At 42.3% G+C, this 19170-nt stretch overlaps 1 protein-coding gene across 4 annotated transcripts in view; it reads right to left on the bottom strand.

Annotated features, from left to right (window-relative positions):
• Nucleotides 1–19170, bottom strand: part of LOC135389176 (E3 ubiquitin-protein ligase NEDD4-like) — a 68841-nt gene that overhangs the window by 20542 nt on the left and 29129 nt on the right. For all 4 annotated transcript variants that reach the window (XM_064619236.1, XM_064619238.1, XM_064619237.1 and 1 more), the window contains 5 exons: nucleotides 4632–4686; nucleotides 4404–4462; nucleotides 4257–4322; nucleotides 3972–4201; nucleotides 2359–2480 (listed from right to left, as the gene is read on the bottom strand). In XM_064619236.1, coding sequence (XP_064475306.1) covers nucleotides 2359–2480; nucleotides 3972–4201; nucleotides 4257–4322; nucleotides 4404–4462; nucleotides 4632–4686 — 532 coding nt within the window. The remainder of the gene's footprint in view (nucleotides 1–2358; nucleotides 2481–3971; nucleotides 4202–4256; nucleotides 4323–4403; nucleotides 4463–4631; nucleotides 4687–19170) is intronic.

Genomic DNA, 19170 nt, shown 5'->3' with positions numbered 1-19170 from the left:
TTGTCGTGAAAATGGCACAATTCTTGATAACTGTAACTAGTGTTGGGAATCTCGCTCATTTTTTAACTCCCAGGATTTCGAAATGCTTCCCAACAAATGCCACTAATCCCGGGAGAGAGCGTGCATCCACATCCTCACACTTGCTGCGTTTTGTGTGTCTCCTCAGAGCTCCACATGTCAATCAAAACATTCCTCATAACTTAATGCTTTCCATTATTTGTCAATATGCAACACTTTTTATTAGGGGTGTGCAAATATTCAAATTCTCCAATTCGAATCGAATATCAAACGCTCGAACTATTCGATTCGCGAATCGAATATCCAATATTCGATTTTTCGAATATTCGACTATTCCACAAATATGAATGACACAACCCGAAAGTGGGCTTCACCTGATGCTTCCGTGCATGAGGTGAAGCCTGCTTTACGACATTGCTCTTGCTGCAGGACCAACACAGGCGGGACGGTGTTTCATTTAAGATAACGTTATGCAAAGTTAGTTTTGTAGACATTGTCTGTGGAAGGGGTGGTGCCCCTCCAACATGCAGTTTAGCGGTGCCGACGAGGGACTTTAATTTGATGTCTGTGAGGTTGCCTTTAAAAAGTGAGGACTCTCGAATAATGACTACAGCCCACGAACAAGAAGGGTGTCTTAAAGATGTCCTTTGCATCTAAAATTTCAGTAGTGCAACTTCCTAGGGCAAGTGCAAAGAAACTAAAAGGTGTTCATGGCAAAGCTGAGGCAGGATGCCAATTCGTTTGTTTCACAAATGGCCTGTGGTTGTCTGAAACAATTACAGCCTCATCCGTATAACATGCTACTGCCTGGCATAAAATTTTGAAATGAAGGTAACCACTCCAGTACTCCAGTAAGTGTAGGCTCACCTGAAAAGCAGGAAGCACTCTCATGTAAAATTAAAGAGTAGGGGCTTTAAACAGAAGAATTGTATGTCTATCTCGTGACAGTTAATGCCAGAAAAATTACACTAAAGCCATGGGCTACAAAATGGAAACTTTTAGTGCGAAAGTCACATATTGTAAATTTTGCACGAATATTCGATATTCGATTCGGTATTCGGAATTTTTTCCCCCATTCGATTCGATGTTCGATTCGACTTAAAATATTCGGATTCGCACACCCCTACTTTTTATAGAAAAACCGACTGGGCCTTTTTTATCTTCTCCTCAAGGTACAATGCTTAGTTTTATTCACAGTTTCAAAATTTGCAGTTGAAATTAAATCGATCTCTGTGATCATCAATGGTTTTAACATTTATGAGTGCCACCCAAGAGGTTTTGGACATTTATGTTATGCAGCCCTATTTTTACTAATTAAATTGAAGACAATCTTCTCCGTGGCTTGCGCTTGTACCCTGTACTGCGACACTTGCAAAATCCCACTAAGATCCATGTGCTTTGTGATGGCTTCATTTCCGCTGTCACCCTTTACACACCACCACGTGTGGCATCACAAAATGACACCTTCTCGTCAGATACCCCGTATATCTTTGGCATCATTAGTATGGCAATTTTAGGCAGGTGCAGGTTCTTATATGTTATTGAGAGGTACCTTTTTTTCTCTCGATATTTGCATGGAAAAATATTATCCTCCCTTTTGTTCTCAAAGCTATTTTCTACACTAGCTACAAGGAGCATGCCAAATGCAAAGTACCTGGAGCTCATTCAATTTCCCCAAATAATAAAGGGTAGCCCAGGCTGGCCTAAAAAGCTTAAACAGCCTTGCTTTAAACAGGCTGCTATAGCCTGCTCACCCGACCTTCATGATGCCAAAAACCAGCCATAAACAGTCTTGTATCTTGATCAACGAAAAACCAGAACCAGGGAAGAGAGACACACACACGATCTCAAACACGGCAGACCCCTTTAATGGACAAAAGACCCCCAACCTTTAACGGAATTTCACAAGATTGTTACGATTGTCACCGATTAGAAAATTGTTGGGGTCTTTCTGTTCATTAAAGGGTCTGCTGTGACCGTGTGTGTGTCTCTCTTCCCTGGTTCTGGTTTTTCGTTGATCAAGATGTACCAGCTCGCCTGCACCCTATTGCCAATTGGGTAATAAAACTCATGTCCCAATTAGCCTCACCTGCTTCTCTTTTCAATGAGCATTTCATTCCCGCTTCAACCTTCCATAGACCCTTCTGAGTGTGCAACATTCCTTGCTTCAGTCTTGGTCAACTTTGGAAACCGTGTAGTTATGTGAAACCAGTGGTGTACAAGAGATAAAAATAGAGTACAGCAAATGGCATGGTGTGCATAAGAAATGTAGCATGCAAACGGAAATTGTGACACATCTTTTGGGATGCTTTATAGTGAGCAGTGAGATATGCAGCTTACCATCTAACAGCTTGCCATGGTAGACGGCCATTCCTGCTATCCGGCCAATGAACTTAAAGTATGACAGGTGGTCCTCATTACACATGCCCGAAAATGGATTAATCTGAAGTGTGTAGTTGTCCCTGCGAAACAACATAAGTCACGGGGGAATCAACCATTCTACCATGTGCTCTCACACTACGTGAAAGAATTAGGTAACAAAACTAATCTTTAAATTGGCACTGCTTCCAATTCCTGTCCAACATTAGGTTCAATTTATATACAAATTTTTGTTCGTGCATATATATGAAGCTATGGGAAAGACACTAAAATGTTTATTAAAATGTTCCTATAGTAAGGAGTCTGCTTCAGAATGGTGTCCAAATGTGATCATAAGTTGACCCCCCTAATCTTTGCAATAACCTCTACAAAAAAAAGAGAAAAAGATGCATTCTGTTGTTTGCTAGCGATGACTCCATTGTGCTGCCACCATAATCAGTATGTACATTCACATAGCCTTTCTTACACTTCCTTTCTCTGTGGAAGCTGTTCTTAACCTATCACACCTTTCACTTGGATGGAGTGCTGCTAATCTGTTCCGTAAACTTTATTATCACAATGATATCCTTTGGCGCTCTTTAATTTCTAATCCATCGCGCATTTCTGCTCGACTATGCACAGGACATTGATGTTCCCTTTCACACCACTCACACATACTTTTAGTCGTTTCTACCCAAAAATTCTTTCGACTGGAACCATTTTCCTGGCTTTGTTTTATCCATTGCTGAGACTTGATTCAGGAAAGCACAACACAGCTACAATACACACACATAAAAATGTGTTTTGTTGTACAGCAGATTTGTTAGTGTATCTATCAGGGGCGCTGAAGAACAAGGGACCAGGAAAGGACAAGGAAGAGAGCACATACCACACATGCTGACTGGCAACATCCAGCTGTATCACAGCCTGATACTGTACTACAGTATCGGGCTACGTCAGAAACTGGTTCATCACACATGTATCTATGAATTAGCTAATGCAAATTCCTTTCCAAATAGGTGCACCAATGGTTGGCTTAGACACAGCCACATTTGTGCATGTAACCTGTTGCCTCCCGGATCAACAACTGGTGGCGCACAACGAATTTGTGTGATCAAGGCCAACCAAATTGTTCATAACAAAATAATAGCCACGCAAACTTTCCTCTCTGGGAATTTCGATTGGGCTATACTGACGTCAATAGGCGGTCTTCAAAGAGTTGTGTACTGCATGTGGTGCTAATGGTGCAAAAACCCAAATAGCCAAGTTGGACTTTGTTTCAGTTTCTGCACCAATGGCATGCCTAGCAGTAGCTGGATGCAACTGAGGAAAGCACCCCATTCAAAATGCACAAAGAGCAAAGTTTGTGTTGCACAGAACTTGGTTACCACAATTGTTTCGTTGGTTTTCATCGCACTGATGCATCGTCGACTAGAAGTTGGTCTGGCAAGCAGGCTTTTTCTATGTGATAAGCCTATATTAGTATATGCCTGGTTTTTGGCCCTTGTTATGAGCTATGTCTTGCTGAATGACTGATTGTCACCTCTTGCAATGGGAGCCCAGGAAAGCTGCGCTGAGAGTTGTAAAGTACTTACGCAGCAGAATACTCAAAGAGACCATAATATGGGTTGAACATCTCTCTGGATAGGAGGTAAAAAAACTCCCTGGAAGCACCACCGTAGTCAAGAACCTCCTCTTCATCAAACTCCACCCAAAGCTTAGAGCGCAACCGTTCCACTGAGGTGACGGTGCTCAAGATGCGATATGTGTCTTCCAAGACCTTGGCTCGTGTCACTTTCATTGCAAACTTGCTAGGAATGTTACTCTGGAAGATAATTGCTTGTGTTGTACACACAGGAAGCAGTGCATAATCTACTCACAGGCTTTGGCAGCTTTGACTTTAAGTACTCGTATTTCCTCTTGTAATCTCGAGAGTAAGGCACAGCCTGTAAGAATTATATGACTCATGAACAAAAAAAGAAAACAGGCAAAAATTACCCCAATGTAATGTGGGAATGATAACTTACAGGTCCAGCAACATTAGGGTTGTTTAGTCTGGGGTCTTCCCATTGAGTGATTCGTGCAGCTGCACACAAATCGTATAGTAGCTTAGTGAGTCTACTCAGTCCAAAGTTTGAAAACATTGTACAATGTTTTTGCGAAAACGGCATCAATGTATACAAAGCAGGCAACAAACAAGTATTATTGGGGAACTGCGAATCATGACACACAGAAAAAATTGCGATCACACTCACTGTGATCAATGAAGAATATGCGTCCATCTGTATGGATCCTTTCTTCCCAGCCATCCTAGGAAACAAACAAATAATCTCTAAGTGGTTTGTTATTTTTAGACCGAGTGTTTTACATTAAAGGTCCTCATTTTACTCCAGGTGCCAGTCCACTTGCTGTGATTCACTTTTCATTATTAAATGGGAGGTTATGATTAACAGATTATATGATTGGTTACGACATTTGCATTCCATCCTCATTTCTGTTTTGGAGGCATGCTATATTACCCAGTCAAATACCAAAGTAACTATGACACATGAATGGATTATGGCTACGAAAAGTATGCGCATATTGCCTGGGCACAGGTATTCATTTTTGCCAGTGAGCAATGACAATTGCTTCAGCTTGAACAGCATAACATGACTCTCAAATGGAATAAAGTGAGCTGTTTGCTGTTGAACGGCATAATAACTATCATACATGACACTATTGCAGCAAAAAGTAAGCTCAGATATATATTTCTGGCTTCATTTCATCTACATCATTCCGATGGTGTGTGGCGAAACCCAAAAGTGTCTTCACAACCACAAAAGTCCACTTTATTTTGCCTACGTCAATAATTTACTATTAAAAAATCCGCCACATATCCATCCGTGGTGCCCTATGAAAGATATCGCCAGGTGTCGGCAGCCATTGTCGTGGCGAGAAAACAACAACATTCATTCATTTAGGAATGAACGTTGGCCATGCGTACAAAAAAGGCTCCGTGCTTGTATGCAGCAATAATCATAAAGATGGACAACACAACATTGGGATTAATTTCTTTTTATTCAGTTACATCTACAAAACAATATTTTTAGAAGAATACTACAGAGTGAGATGCTCTAGAAAAGCATAATATGTTACACTCAAAATTTTTGCAGAGCAAAGTAAGCTATTTGCTGTGGCACACCAGTTGAAAAGAGCCTTTCCTAACAAGCACAGCTCAATACAGCAGAGTTCGAGGTAACTCGTTACTGTAACTAAGTTCCTTTTTTTGGTAACTTTTAACTTAACTCAGTACTTTTGCCCCGAGGTAACTTTCAGAGGAACTTGTTCCTTTTTCAAGTAACTTTGCCAAAGTAACTTAAACTATGTTCCAAGTTACTTTTGATTCGCTTTTCACTCACGTCCACATATTTTCTTGCTTTCTCTCCAGTTCCCTCTTGGCATTTTTTGCCATAAAACGTGATTTTCAATCAATTACAGTATTTTATTCAGGAAGTAAGAGCCGCTGCCATTGAAATGAAGCTGAACCATTGTGCGCCCACAGGGAGTAAGATGCAAGACGTTCGAATAGACCTCTACCAGAGAAACGTCATCATGACATTGGTAGACAGACTGAAACCGAAACCAATCGGAAAGAGGGCCGGGTTCCACGAATAGGCACTTGTTCGCTGTCTCCCATTAAAAGAAAAGTAGGACCGAGGGTCGCGTCCCTTTAAGGGACCATGTCGTAATCCCCTCAAGAGCGTGACTTTCGGGCGCGACCTTGTTCACCTATAGCTTCGAGCGTAGTTCAATTCTACCAAATTTTGGCGCTGTCGAACACTATGACATCAGTTGTTTACAAACAGGGAGAGGTCTATTGTTGGACATAAACGAAAACGATCTAAGCGTGTTGCACTCCTCCGCAGGACATCAAGATCTAACTCAACTGCTCACGCGCACTGCACCTGCGTAATGCTATTTTATGTCCGAAGTAACTTGGAAGTAACTCGTTCTTTTTTTATAAGTAACTCAGTAACTGCGAGTTACATTTCATGCTGAAGAACTTCGTTATTAACTTAGTTACATTTTACACACGGTAACTTAACTTGTAACGAGTTCTTTTTGACCGGTAACTTCTCAATCTATGGGGATTACGATATGGTCCTTTAAAGGGACGCGACCCTCGGTCCTGCTTTTCTTTCAATGGGAGGCAGCGAACAAGTGCCCGTTACTGGAACCCAGCCCTCTCCTTCCGATTTGTTGCGGTTTCAGTCTGTCTACCAATGTCATGGTGACGTTTCTCTTATAAAGGTCTATTCGAACGTCTTGCATACTACCTGTGGGCGCACAATGGTTCAGCTTAATTTCAATGGCAGCGGTTCTTACTTCCTCAATAAAATACTGTCATTGATTGAATATCACGTTTTATGGGAAAAATGCCATGAAGGAACTGGAGAGAAAGCAATAAAATATGTGGACGTGAGTGAAAAGCGAGTTAAAAGTAACTTGAGTTAGTAAGAGTTGAGTTGAGTAACTAACTCAACTGCTCACGCGCGCTGCACCTGCGTAATGCTATTTTGTGTCCGAAGTAACTTGGAAGTAACTCATTCTTTTTTTTAAGTAACTCAGTAACTGCGAGTTAGATTTCATGCTGAAGAACTTCGTTATTAACTTAGTTACATTTTGCACACGGCAACTTAACATGTAACGAGTTCTTTTTGATGGGTAACTTCTCAATCTATGCAATACAGTCCCTAATTTGCCACAATAACTGTGTGGAAAGCTAATAAAATCAGTGCAAATCTTAGTAAATTTACACCTCCAAAACAAGTATGGGTTCTTACCAGGGAAGGGTAACGGACATATTTTCATTACAGTTTCCACATCGTTACTGCAATATTTTCGTTTCCGTTATCCGTTTCTGATACCAGCCTTTCAATTTCGTTTCCGTTACGTTTCCGTTACTGTTTCCGGTAATGGAACGGCTGTTAGAGCTGCGGGGGGACAGCCCGTCCGGCTCTGTCAACACCCTGTTTCGCTCAAGTGCTGCTTCGGTGTCACACGTAAACACTACACAATTAATTTTACATCGTTGGGATGTGCACATCTTGCAAGATTTAGAAGAAAAAAAATGTGGGAATGTCTTCAGTCACTCGGAGTCCAGCAACTCAAGATGGGCGTGACCTTCATCCAATGTCACATGCATAGCCACAGTGGAATGAAAAAAAATTAAAAATAAATAACTAAAAATCGTAGGCTGTCATCCTCGTGCTATGGTGGAGTATAGTCATGTGTTGATGTCATGGAGTTATGAGGACTGGGACGAAGTAAGCGAGGGATGCACCCTTGTGATCCAATATTGCGCTTTGTTTCCATGCCCACGTGTAGTATTTAGAGCATTACAGGGAATAGAGTCATCAAAATACAAAAATAAAATGAAAAGTCACTCAAATGTCACAACAGGAATAGCCATTACCCGAATTCAATACCGGACGATAATATTTGTTTCAGTTTCTGTTTCCGGTAATGGAGGACCGTGGTATGCGTTTCCGTTTCTGCTATCGTTACCATCTTCAATTTCAGTAATATACCGTTTCTGTTTCCATTACCATTACCGTTACCCTCCTCTGGTTCTTACTACACACGTTATACATGTTCTGCACCCAACTCTATTCAAAAATGCAATAAATCTTATTACATTGGCTCCCATATTTCCAGTATTTCTAAAAACCAACATTTCACTTATCCGCATATTACCTTATTTTCTCTTTACTCGAGTCATATGAAAGGGTATACACAAAGAACCCAGAAAAGAACTTGTTTGTCACGTGGCATCCCAGTTTCACATATAGACAATTTTTTCACACAAACAAGGAGCATTGTGTACAGGCACTCAAAAGCATCTTCAGAACCACAAAAATCCACTTTATTCTGGTTGCCTATAATTATCCAATGTAAAACACAGGGCACATGTGTTTGTAGAACAATAGGGCTTCACACTAATGCACGCACATACACACAAAAAAAAAACATTCCGACATCGCAAACGAGAGAAAAAAAGAAAGAAAAAGCAGCTCAGGAATGAACGTCGGAAATGGTACAAAAAAGGCGTCGATACGGCCTCTATTTTCATCCATGGGAGCTAGGAAGATTTGAGTAAAGTGTCACTGTTGAGCATTTTTACAACTTCCTATAAAAAAAATATGATGAGAAGCAAACGATTATTTTTGCAATAAATCTTTATTGCAGTACCTGTAGGCCACATACAGACATGTCTCGAGTATGTCAGGTGGACGCAAGGAGAGTGCAAAGTGCACTGCTCTGTTGGGTGTTGAAGCTCGCATTCGATTAATTTGACTGGTTAGTCACTCACCTGTTTTCGGTGAAAGAGAGCATACTAATGAATAAAGGCGAGTCTATTTTAGTTTAAAAAATTGCTTCGGGCGATGGTTTAGTGTATTTTACAGCGACACCTGTTTCCAGAGATAGTGGCGGCAGAAGGAAGGAGTGAGAGGAGGAAATGTCTCTCATTGTTTTTGGTAAAACTCAATCACCAGTTTTCGCCGCAGGCTGGTATACCTAGTGCTGCCGTATCAAGTGTAGTTTGTACAAGTGTCTAGAGCAAGACAACACCCTTAGTGATTCTGTTTCAGATGCCATAGAGATACCAAGAACACAAATGGAAGCACAGATCTTGCGAAGACCCTGTTGGTAGTTCAGTCCAAGCCACAAACAAGAGAGTGCTATGTCAGGATCCCAATGCGCATGCTGCCAAAGCTGACGCAAAGACCCTGTGACATTCACCACATTCGTGACATTCACCACACCCCACGTCAACGTGCTCTGTTCCATCCTGTGTTTGTCAGAGATGTGGATGGAACAAATGGTTGCAGGTATAGTTATGGCTCTCGGCCTGGGTGGTCATCTACATGCGAGATGGGGTCAACACTTCACCTCCTTGGTGACTGCCAAGACGTGGGTGAGGTATCTGCGGTGCAATTTGAGAACGGACTCATCGTCGCCTAGTTTGCTCCCACCGCAACGCCTTAGCAATCCACATATCATTGCCAATACTGCTGCTGGGTGACTTTAACACCAACTTCATCACCAGTGTACAAGATGATGTTGGAACAGGGGCCGTAACAACCTCGAGAAAGACCGGCATTGATTTCGTCTTCCAAAACTGAGACCTTGTCACAAATGTCAACCACACCAGCACTCACTTCACAGAACACAAGGCAGTACTTGTCACTCTAAAGTAGTTGCGCATACATCAGCAATAAAGGTGTCAACATTCACCCACAACAGCTGTTGCTCAAATTTGGGTTACACAACCGCAACCATTCTGGAATTTTTTTCTCCTAGTGTCTACGGTACTACACAATTTACAGCTTTCAATGTGTTGTCAGACGTGCAATATCACATTTGTTTCGATGTGATGTGTATCCCTCCCCATACGAGCCAGCAAAGTTCAGGAAAATTTGCGCACCAGAGCGATTTTTGCAATTTTCTTCAAAAAATGTGTCGTGCAGCAAATGAGTCTCGCGCATGTGTTTTGTAACACGAGGCAAGTGAGGTAACCACAAAGATGGTTATGCTGTTCTGTAGCTCCCACACTTTATTTTTCTCGTCATGTTTTTGTGAGTCGCTAAAACTGTGTGATCCGAACCAGGCATTCTTTTCCAGAGCATCTCACTCTGTAGTATTCGTCTAAAAATATTATTTTGTAGATCCGAGCGAATAAAAATAAAAATAAATAAATTTCCAATTCTGCATCATCCATCTCTATGATTATTGCTGCATACAAGCACAGCACCTTTTTTGTACGCATAGACAACATTCATTTCTAAAACGAATGAACGTTGTTTTCTCGCCACAACAACGGCTGGTGACATCTGGTGATTGTTCCATGGGGCACCATAGATGCACATGTGGCAAGTTTTTTTCGTAGTAAATTATTGATGGAAGTAAAATAAAGTGGACTTTTGTGGTTGTCAAGACACTTTTGGGTTCCTCCACACATCATAGGAATAATGTTGATGAAATGAAGCGAGAAATGTATTTCTGAGCCTACTTTTTGCAGCAATAGTCCCTGATTGTGTCATGTATTATAGTTATTATGCTGTTCAACGGCAAACAGCTCACTTTACTCCATTTGAGAGTCATGTTATGCTGTTCAAGCGGAAGCAATTGTCATTGCTCACTGGCAAAAATGAATTTCTCTGCCCAGGCAATATGCGCATATTTTCGTAGCAATAATCCATTCTTGTGTCATAGCTGTTTTGGCACCTGATCGGGTATTATTTTCAGTGCTCACTTTACACTAATCCTGAGCTGTAGTTCCTGCATTTTATTTTTCTCAACGAGTTTTCTGTGTCGTGCATGGCAGTCGCAAAACACTGTTCAGCAAATTCTTTTCTAGCACATCTATTTCTCATTTACTTATTTCACTTGATAGTGTTCTTCCAAAAATATTGTTTTGTCGATGCAAGCGAAAAATGAATCCAACTTTTTTGTTGCCCATTTCTATTATTATTATTATTGTTATTATATGACTGTATCAAGCTCGACGCCTTTTTCCTACGCATAGCCAACGTTCATTCCTGAGCTGCTTTTTTAAATATTTTCCTTCATGACATCGGCGTGGCTTTTCCACGGATGCATATATGTGCCCTGTCTTTTATACTGGAGAATTATAGGTGAGCAGAATTAAGTGGACTGTTGTGGTTGTGAAGACACTCTTGGGTGTTTGTATGCAACATTCATTGTGTACATGAAAAAATGTGTGTATTTGCCAAGTTGGGATGCCGCTTGACAAGTAAGTTCTAATCTGTGTTCTTTGTGTATGCCTTTTCGTGTGACTCACGTAAAGAGAAAATAAGGTAATGAGTGAAATACTAGTTTTAAAAAATACAGGAATAAGATTTACTGCATTTCTGAATTGAGTTTGGTGCAGAACATGTATAATGTAGCTCACGGGTATTGCGAAGTGAGAACCTGTAGTTGTTTTGTAGGCAGTTAAGAAAAACGTGGAGCGCTTTATTGCTAGTAAGCTATTTTTTCATTTGAAGCAAAATGTGAGCATACAAAGAAAAGCCCCAAAGGTGATTTTTTGTGACATGTGCATTTGGTAAATAAAAATAGTTTGAGGTAAAAGTGCTTAATTGATAGATCAGGCTCACTTATTATTTTTCTCAGCTTTAATGGGGGTACTTTATTATTTTAGACAGCAGCAGCAGTTCCCATAAAGAGTGACAATTAGCTTATACAAGTTTACTGCTAAAAATTGTTGTCGTGTCATATGGTCTTCGATGAAAGCAGCAAATCAAGTCCCCGCGCACTAAATGGGAAAACTTTAAAATAAAGCACAAAACGATATCTTTCTCAAGACTGATTTTCTGGAAAGCATGTTGCACTTTTTGTCTACATAGCCAGGTCTATAAGTTAGCTCTGCAGTCATTTGCAAATTCTTCAAGTCGCACAACGGCGAATCAAAACAGTATAGCAGACCAATTCTCACTTTATATGTCCACGCAGGCAATAAGCAGGTCTTTTGTATCTAGGTGGTGCTGGCACAGTCCTTGCCTCATAGAAGTATGTACTGTAGTGAGCTGTTCTGTTTCATGACCGTGCATGCCAGCATTTAGAACTGTGTGTATTTTCCCTTTATAGCAGTTTTTCTTTTTTCTATCCGCGAATGTGTGCTGCCACCATGACGACTACGGATCTACCATATGGTGCAACCGTGAGGGCGGCGCCCACAAATTAATGCTGCTACTGAGTCCTTAATGAATGAATTATGAGTGAACTGAATCATTAAATGAGTTTACAGAGTGTGTTCTCTCTTTGATATTGACTTAAGTTGCATTTTATATCGATGCTTCTGTTAGACGTCATTTTGATTACTGTAATTTCATGTGTATAAGCCACACCGCAGATAAGCCACAGGACCTGTTTTTAGGAAAGTTTTGAAAATTTTTGGACAGATAAGCCCCACTCGCAGATAACATTCTACCAAGATCGGATTGTGCCCTTGTTGCGTGTTTTTCGTGGATCGACAGGTCAGTGGCCTTCCAGAAGACGAGTCACTGTCACCACTTTAGTTAAAGCTGCCTGGGTGAAGGCACCAGGAAGGTCAGTCTACTCGAATGTGGTTGCGCCCCTGTTATGCATTGTGCATTGGCAGGGCGGTGCTGTTCCAAAAGCACTGTCGGCCCTTTCGTTAAAACCAGTGTACGGGAAAAATACCAGAGAAAAATAGTCTGCAGATAAGCCACACCGGTGGATAATCCACAGAGCGCCCGTGAGGGGAAAAGAATCGTGCATAAGCAGCGGCTAATATGCATGAAATTACAGTAAGTGAATTACAGCTTACCATGCAGTTTTTCGATACTGTATTGTGATTACTCCGCATAATAGCTTCCTGTTAACTTCCTATTTACAGCTCATTGGCCATTAATAAACTAAAAGTTGAATACTAGGTGGCTAGTTCCATCCCAAATCGAACAATCCGGTACACTTGATGTCTCGAATGAACAGGAAAAAAATATATGTTGAAGCCATCGGTGAGTTAGGAGAAATAAACGCTTTCCGATTTCTCTGGGCTGCGCGGTTCGTGAAGTAAGAGAGGAGGAAAAAGCTGCCTCTCATAAGACGATGTCGTCGCGCGCGGGTTTGACTGTTCGCTACAAGGCTATTTATTGTCGCATTATAGAAATTGCTTGATCTCGCTTTAGACCACTTAGGGCACAATAGGATCCTGCGTTGGCAGTGCTGTACCGTTTTTTGTTTGTCTGCAAAAAAATATCAAAATTGACTCAAAGTGCTGAAAAACACCATATTCACTGCAGCTTTGCGGACGATGTACAAAACGGATAAGATTGAGCTTTATGCCGTTTAATTTGTCATTGATGTGGCTATCGAATGATGTATAATTTGTTGTTCTACTCTGTCAGGAACGTAAGCGATACCTCTTTCAGTAACACCATACCACCGAAAAATGACGAATTTCGGAAGCCTTTATCTAAAAAACCCCACCAAAAACCTGCCTCGAAAATTGTATATGTTGTAGGTAGTTCCTTAGACTATGCACAGAAGAAAAATCAAAAGTCGGACTTCATCGGTAGGCGCACTGTGAATTTTTTGCCAGCCCTATACGCGGAGCGCATTCAAGCCGTGGCACCGTGTCCCGCGTGTTGCAAAATCGAATTTTCCAAAGGGACTTTCACTTCTGCCTTCACATAAAAAGTAATTGCTATCATTTGAAAGCGTTCTGAGCGCTTGCGTTCATAATAGTGTTGTAATCGCTTAATGTAGATTGTGGAGCAACCATATGTGCTCATTTTTTGCGGGATGACACACATGCGTTGCAAGTGCTGGGAGCCCGTGAAGAACAGAGTGCCTTAGAATACTTTTGCGTCTTTATAAGAGGTATATTTGTCCACGGTGATCATATCGAAGCATATTTACAGTACACAGAACAGTAACAAGAACTTGGCAGCGAAGAAGACAAGGTGACGAAGGTAAGAAGGTAACGAAAGTTATGCAGAACATTCCGGGTGGATGAGAGTGCTCGTGTCATGAACTGCTTTAGACCGTTGTGGAAGCCACTTTCCTTAATGTTGCTTTTGATAGCAGGTTCTTGTCAGATTTTCTTTCAAATGTAGGCAACATTGCTGCGTGTTGTGATTCAGCCACCTTTGCTGTGAAGCACTTGAAGCAGCTTCTGCATAGCTGGCCCATTTCTGTTACGCCTTCGGCTTGATCTGCTGGAACCACAGTCTTTATAGCAGCTACGCAGATCTCCGAAGCAAAGCGAAAATCCTTTGTCTATAGCACTTTTTTCTTGTGTATGAGGCGGTATATACAGGGTGTGTGCAGAAAAACATGACCCGCATTTAGGCACATAGCTTGTTGCCTACCTAACTAACAAACTTCCGGTGGCGCACGATGGCGCATTTATGCGTGCGAAATCTGTAGAAAAATTGTGGAAGCCATACCCAGCTTAAAAAATAAACGGAACAACGAAAACGTCGGCTTCCGTGCATCAGAATAGGGCAACATGGTGGACAACAGGGTGTATGTGAAAGGGCAACATGGTGCACCTAGGAGAGTTGTGTCCAAGTACCGCTAGGGGAGCTATCGGTGCATAAATCGAAACGACGTCCCACATGGATGCTCATCGGTAGTACCCCTAGCGGTGCCTGCATAACTCTCATGAGACGGAAATGCACTACAATGCACTGTCATGACCGCCCTATTCTAATGCATGGAAGCCCATGTTTTCGCGCTCTGTTTATTTTTTTACACTGAGTATGGCTTCCAGGATTTTTTTGTAGCTTTCGGACGCATAAATACGCCGTCGTGCGCCACCGGAAGTTCCTCGGCTAAGTAGACAACGAGTTACATGTAAAAATGCGGGTCATGTTTTTCTGCACACACCCTGTATATCTAGTCAGCGAAATCCACACGACCAGCACTGTACAACAAAGAGGCCATTGAGGTAGGTGTGATACCAGGACGACACACTACAGTAATGCAGATGTCGTCGCACACTCTGTATAAGGGCACTCCATGCACTTCTGTAGTCGAGAAGTGAGTGAAGCGTCTTCTGTGTGTAGGCGAAACTTTGCGCAAGGTGTCTTCAGGGAGTAAATGCGATCAGGACCTTCCCATGGTCGCAGCATGTCGAACCGAATAACATATTGGACAGCGGCGCCAGTCGAGCTGTTTCGGCAAGGTTCACAAAAGGCACCATGAATTAGCCTTGAGTGTGTGCGTATGACACTACAACATTTTCCTCAGTGCAATTTCCCCCGTCCGAGGTCATGGGGCCGTAGGAAAGGAAATGTTTCAAATAATACTTGAAGTCACTGCGTCCCTCCTGCCATAATGCGTACAGTAAATATGCTTGTTTAGAATAACCCTGAACAGATATACCTCTTACAAATCATTCTGTTCTTCCCGGGCTCCCAGCACTTGCAATGCATGTGTGACATTCCGCAAAAAAAAAAAAAAAAAAAGCACATCTGGTTGCTCCGCAATCTAGATTCAGCGATTACACCATTGTTATGAACGCAAAGGCTCACAACCTTGAAAAGGAAACCTTGAAACCTCAGAACGGTTTCAAATGATAGTAATTACTTTTTATGTGAAGACAGAAGTGAAAGTCCCTTTGGAAAATTCGATTTTGCAACACGCGGGACACAGTGCCACGGCTTGAATGCGCTCCGCGTATAGGGCTGGCAAAAAATTCACAGTGCGCCTACCGATGAAGTCCGACTTTTGATTTTTCTTCTGTGCATAGTCTAAGGAACTACCTACAACATATAAAATTTTCGAGGCAAGTTTTTGGTGGGGTTTTTTAGATAAAGGCTTCCGAAATTCGTCATTTTTCGGTGGTATGGTGTTACTGAAAGAGGTATCGCTTACGTTCCTGACAGAGTAGAACAACAAATTATACATAATTCGATAGCCACATGAATGACAAATTAAACGGCATAAAGCTGAATCTTATCCGTTTTGTACATCGTCCGCAAAGCTGCAGTAAATATGGTGTTTTTCGGCACTTTGAGTCAACTTTGATATTTTTTTGCAGACAAACAAAAGCCGGTACAGCACTGCCAACGCAGGATCCTATTGTGCCCTAAGTGGCCTAAAGTGAGATCAAGAAATTTCTATAATGCGACAATAAATAGCCTTGTAGCGAACAGTCAAACCCGCGCGCGACGACGTCGTCTTATGAGAGGCAGCTTTTTCCTCCTCTCCTACTTCCCGAACCGCGCAGCGCAGAGAATTCGGAAAGCGTGTATTTCTCCTAACTCACTGATGGCTTCAACATATATTTTTTTCCCGTTCATTCGAGACATCAAGTGTACCGGATTGTTCGATTTGAGATGGAACTAGCCAGGTAACAAAATGTTTCGCTGCAACAACAGTTCTATTTGTTACTCTTTTGTCACATTTGTTACCAATGTTTTCTCAGGCAATACACTGAGATGCTGAAGAGCAATAACCTCCCATTTTTTGCTGTACACTACCATTGTGCATCAGGCTTTGCTTACCAGTGCTGAATAAAGCAACTGCCATGGAATTGTGTACACCAATGACACCAAATGGAATACCTATTTCCATTGGTCAACCAAAATGAGTGGTTATTGGCCCACCTCCAACCACACCTATCACAGCACAGTACGCCACCAAAACAGAAACAAAGCAATCAGCATGATACTCAAATGTAACAAATCATATATCCAATACTCAATACTCGTAAATTCATTCATAACTCCAACTCGTTCATCCACCACCATGAATTTAATAATGAAAGCAGCAGTGATCTGTACTATGGTGACACCACAGTTATCACTTCCTACATTGTTGTGTGACCCGGCAGTGATGGGAAGTACTTCAAGCACATTTCTGAGTACTCGTACTTTACTTTAAGTACAATTCAGATCATGTACTTTGTACTGTGCTTCAAGGGGGGGGTTAGGGAGGGGCCCGAGCCCCCCTACCTGCCACGACGGACCCACGCAAATCATATATGGGGGGGGCAGTGTGACGATCGTGAAAGTTCTTACAGTTCATGGCGTCTATCTAATCGGCACTCTTGAATGGTTTTCAAAGTATACGCTTTTCAAAATCCTTCCGATCTCGTGACACCGCCTCATTGGACATCACTGCGTAATCGTATTGTGAACGCCCAAATCAATTACCGCATTGTGCGGTGTGCACAAGTATTTTGTGTTGTCGCACCCAGGATCAGCGAGGGGGGGGGGGGGCGAGTTTTCGTATCGAGCCCACCCTACCTTGGCGGTCTAGCTACTGACTTCAAGTGCTTTTTTTCACAGTACTTTTCTATCAAGTACTCAAGTACCCAAACTTCAACTCCGGACACAAAAAAATCCCAAAAAAGTATCAAAAATGCACCCTACTAAAACTGCGACAACAAGAAAACGAAAACACACAGATAGCACTATCAGTGTGTTTTCATCTTCTTGCCATCATTTTAGCTCTTTTAGTGGGATGCAGTACCAACAGTGCCAGTCTGGCATTTTACCAAAAATGATTTTTGTGCTTTTAAAGAGCATATTTGTTGAAGAAGATCCATTGTTGAGAGGCTTGAAATGTTGAAAAAGTACCATTTAAGGAAGCAAAGGTGAATTACACATGTTCCCACAGTAAGTAAAGTCTGAATGACATATAGATCAATGTCGATGACACCAGGGGCCCTATCCTCGTCACAAGCTGTAGGGCGGGGCTGCCACGGAATACTCTGCCCTTAAATCCCGCCCGTTTCAATTGAAATTTATACCTAGTTTTCCTTCGCAGCCTCTCGGCCCTAGTCTCGGACCGTGACCTTACGTCATTTTCACGTAACAATGACGTAAAAGATTAGTTTCAAAGCTGAAAAGTAATCTAGCGAAAGAGGGTCGATTACTTTGAGCGGCGATGGGTTTCGTGATGGGTCCGCATGTGCATTTCCATTTATTGTGTTGTATAAAGTCTGTATGTGCTCGTCACAACAACAAATTCGTGTCTTTCTTCGTTTGTGTTTAATAATGAGAAAGAAGCACCGCGTAATACCGTTTCTCTGCGCCGATCGCGGCATCGTATGAGTGAAAGCGGCGGGCTTTTCGAAGCGTCGTCCGAGCCGACGTCGTACAATCAATGTTATTGCAGCGTAGCAGTGTGCACACAAAAAACTCATCGATCAAAGTTGACTGTTTCTTGAGTAAAACTATCAATGTTCATTTGCGGTATCATTACCACCCCCACAGCTCACGAGCAAAAGAAGCATACCGTATTACCGCGCATTTCCCGGCATGCCAGAATAAACCGAGGTTGACCAGCATGCCGGGAAAACCCGTATTTTCCGGCATGCCGGAAAATACCACACTCAATAGTACAATGCTTCCGGAGACTGGGGCTCAATGACAGCCACAAGGAGGTCAGTGGGAAGAACGCCCTATCCCCGCCACGTCATCGAGAAGTTCTAACTGACCCGTATTGTAACCCGTTTTTGAGTTTTGTAGTTGAGGACCCTGCGGCATTCCACAATTTGGCAGCATGGAAGAAGGAACAAGTGCTGGTCGCGGGCGCATGCGAAGCTACACATTAGCCTTCAAATTGGAAGTGCTAGAAAAACTTTCGGAACTTCGTGGAAACATCAGTGCCACGGCACGTTTCTTCTCGATTCCTCGCCCGTGCGTCCAGGACTGGATGAAGCAGCAAGAGAAGCTCAACGCGTGCAAGGCTGAGAAAGACGTCGCCATCCGAAAGAGAAGAAATGTGCCTTCCACTGAGGAGACTGGAAAGAAACGTGCAAAGTATCCTGCAATGGAGGAAGAACTTGCCGCATGGATAGCAGAGGAGCGCAAACAAGGTATGCCTGTGTCAGCATCTCGCATCAAGTTGCGAGCGGAGCAACTTTTGACAGAATCGTCTAGTGGAACGGATTTCAAGGCCAGCAACGCGTGGTTGGGGCGTTTTGTACACAGATACAGCATAGTGAACAGGACAGTCACCAGTGTGGGGCAAAAGGTGCCAGAAAATGCTGATTTGCTGTGCCAGTCCTTTTATAGCTACCACAATTCAGCTATCAGTGAGATAGAACTTGGGAATATCGGTAACATGGACGAAACGCCGATGTGGTTTGATTTGCCACACAGTAAGACCTACGACTTCAAGGGCGTCAAGCATGTCACATGCAAAACCACCGGGAAAGAGTGTTAAGGTACACCGCTGTCCTGTCTGCCATGGCAGATGGCACAAAGTTGAAACCGATGATTATATTCAAGGGACTAAAAAATG

Source organism: Ornithodoros turicata, chromosome 3 (assembly GCF_037126465.1).
Source record: "Ornithodoros turicata isolate Travis chromosome 3, ASM3712646v1, whole genome shotgun sequence".
Lineage (NCBI taxonomy): Eukaryota > Metazoa > Arthropoda > Arachnida > Ixodida > Argasidae > Ornithodoros > Ornithodoros turicata.
This window is presented reverse-complemented; position numbering and strand designations above follow the sequence as displayed.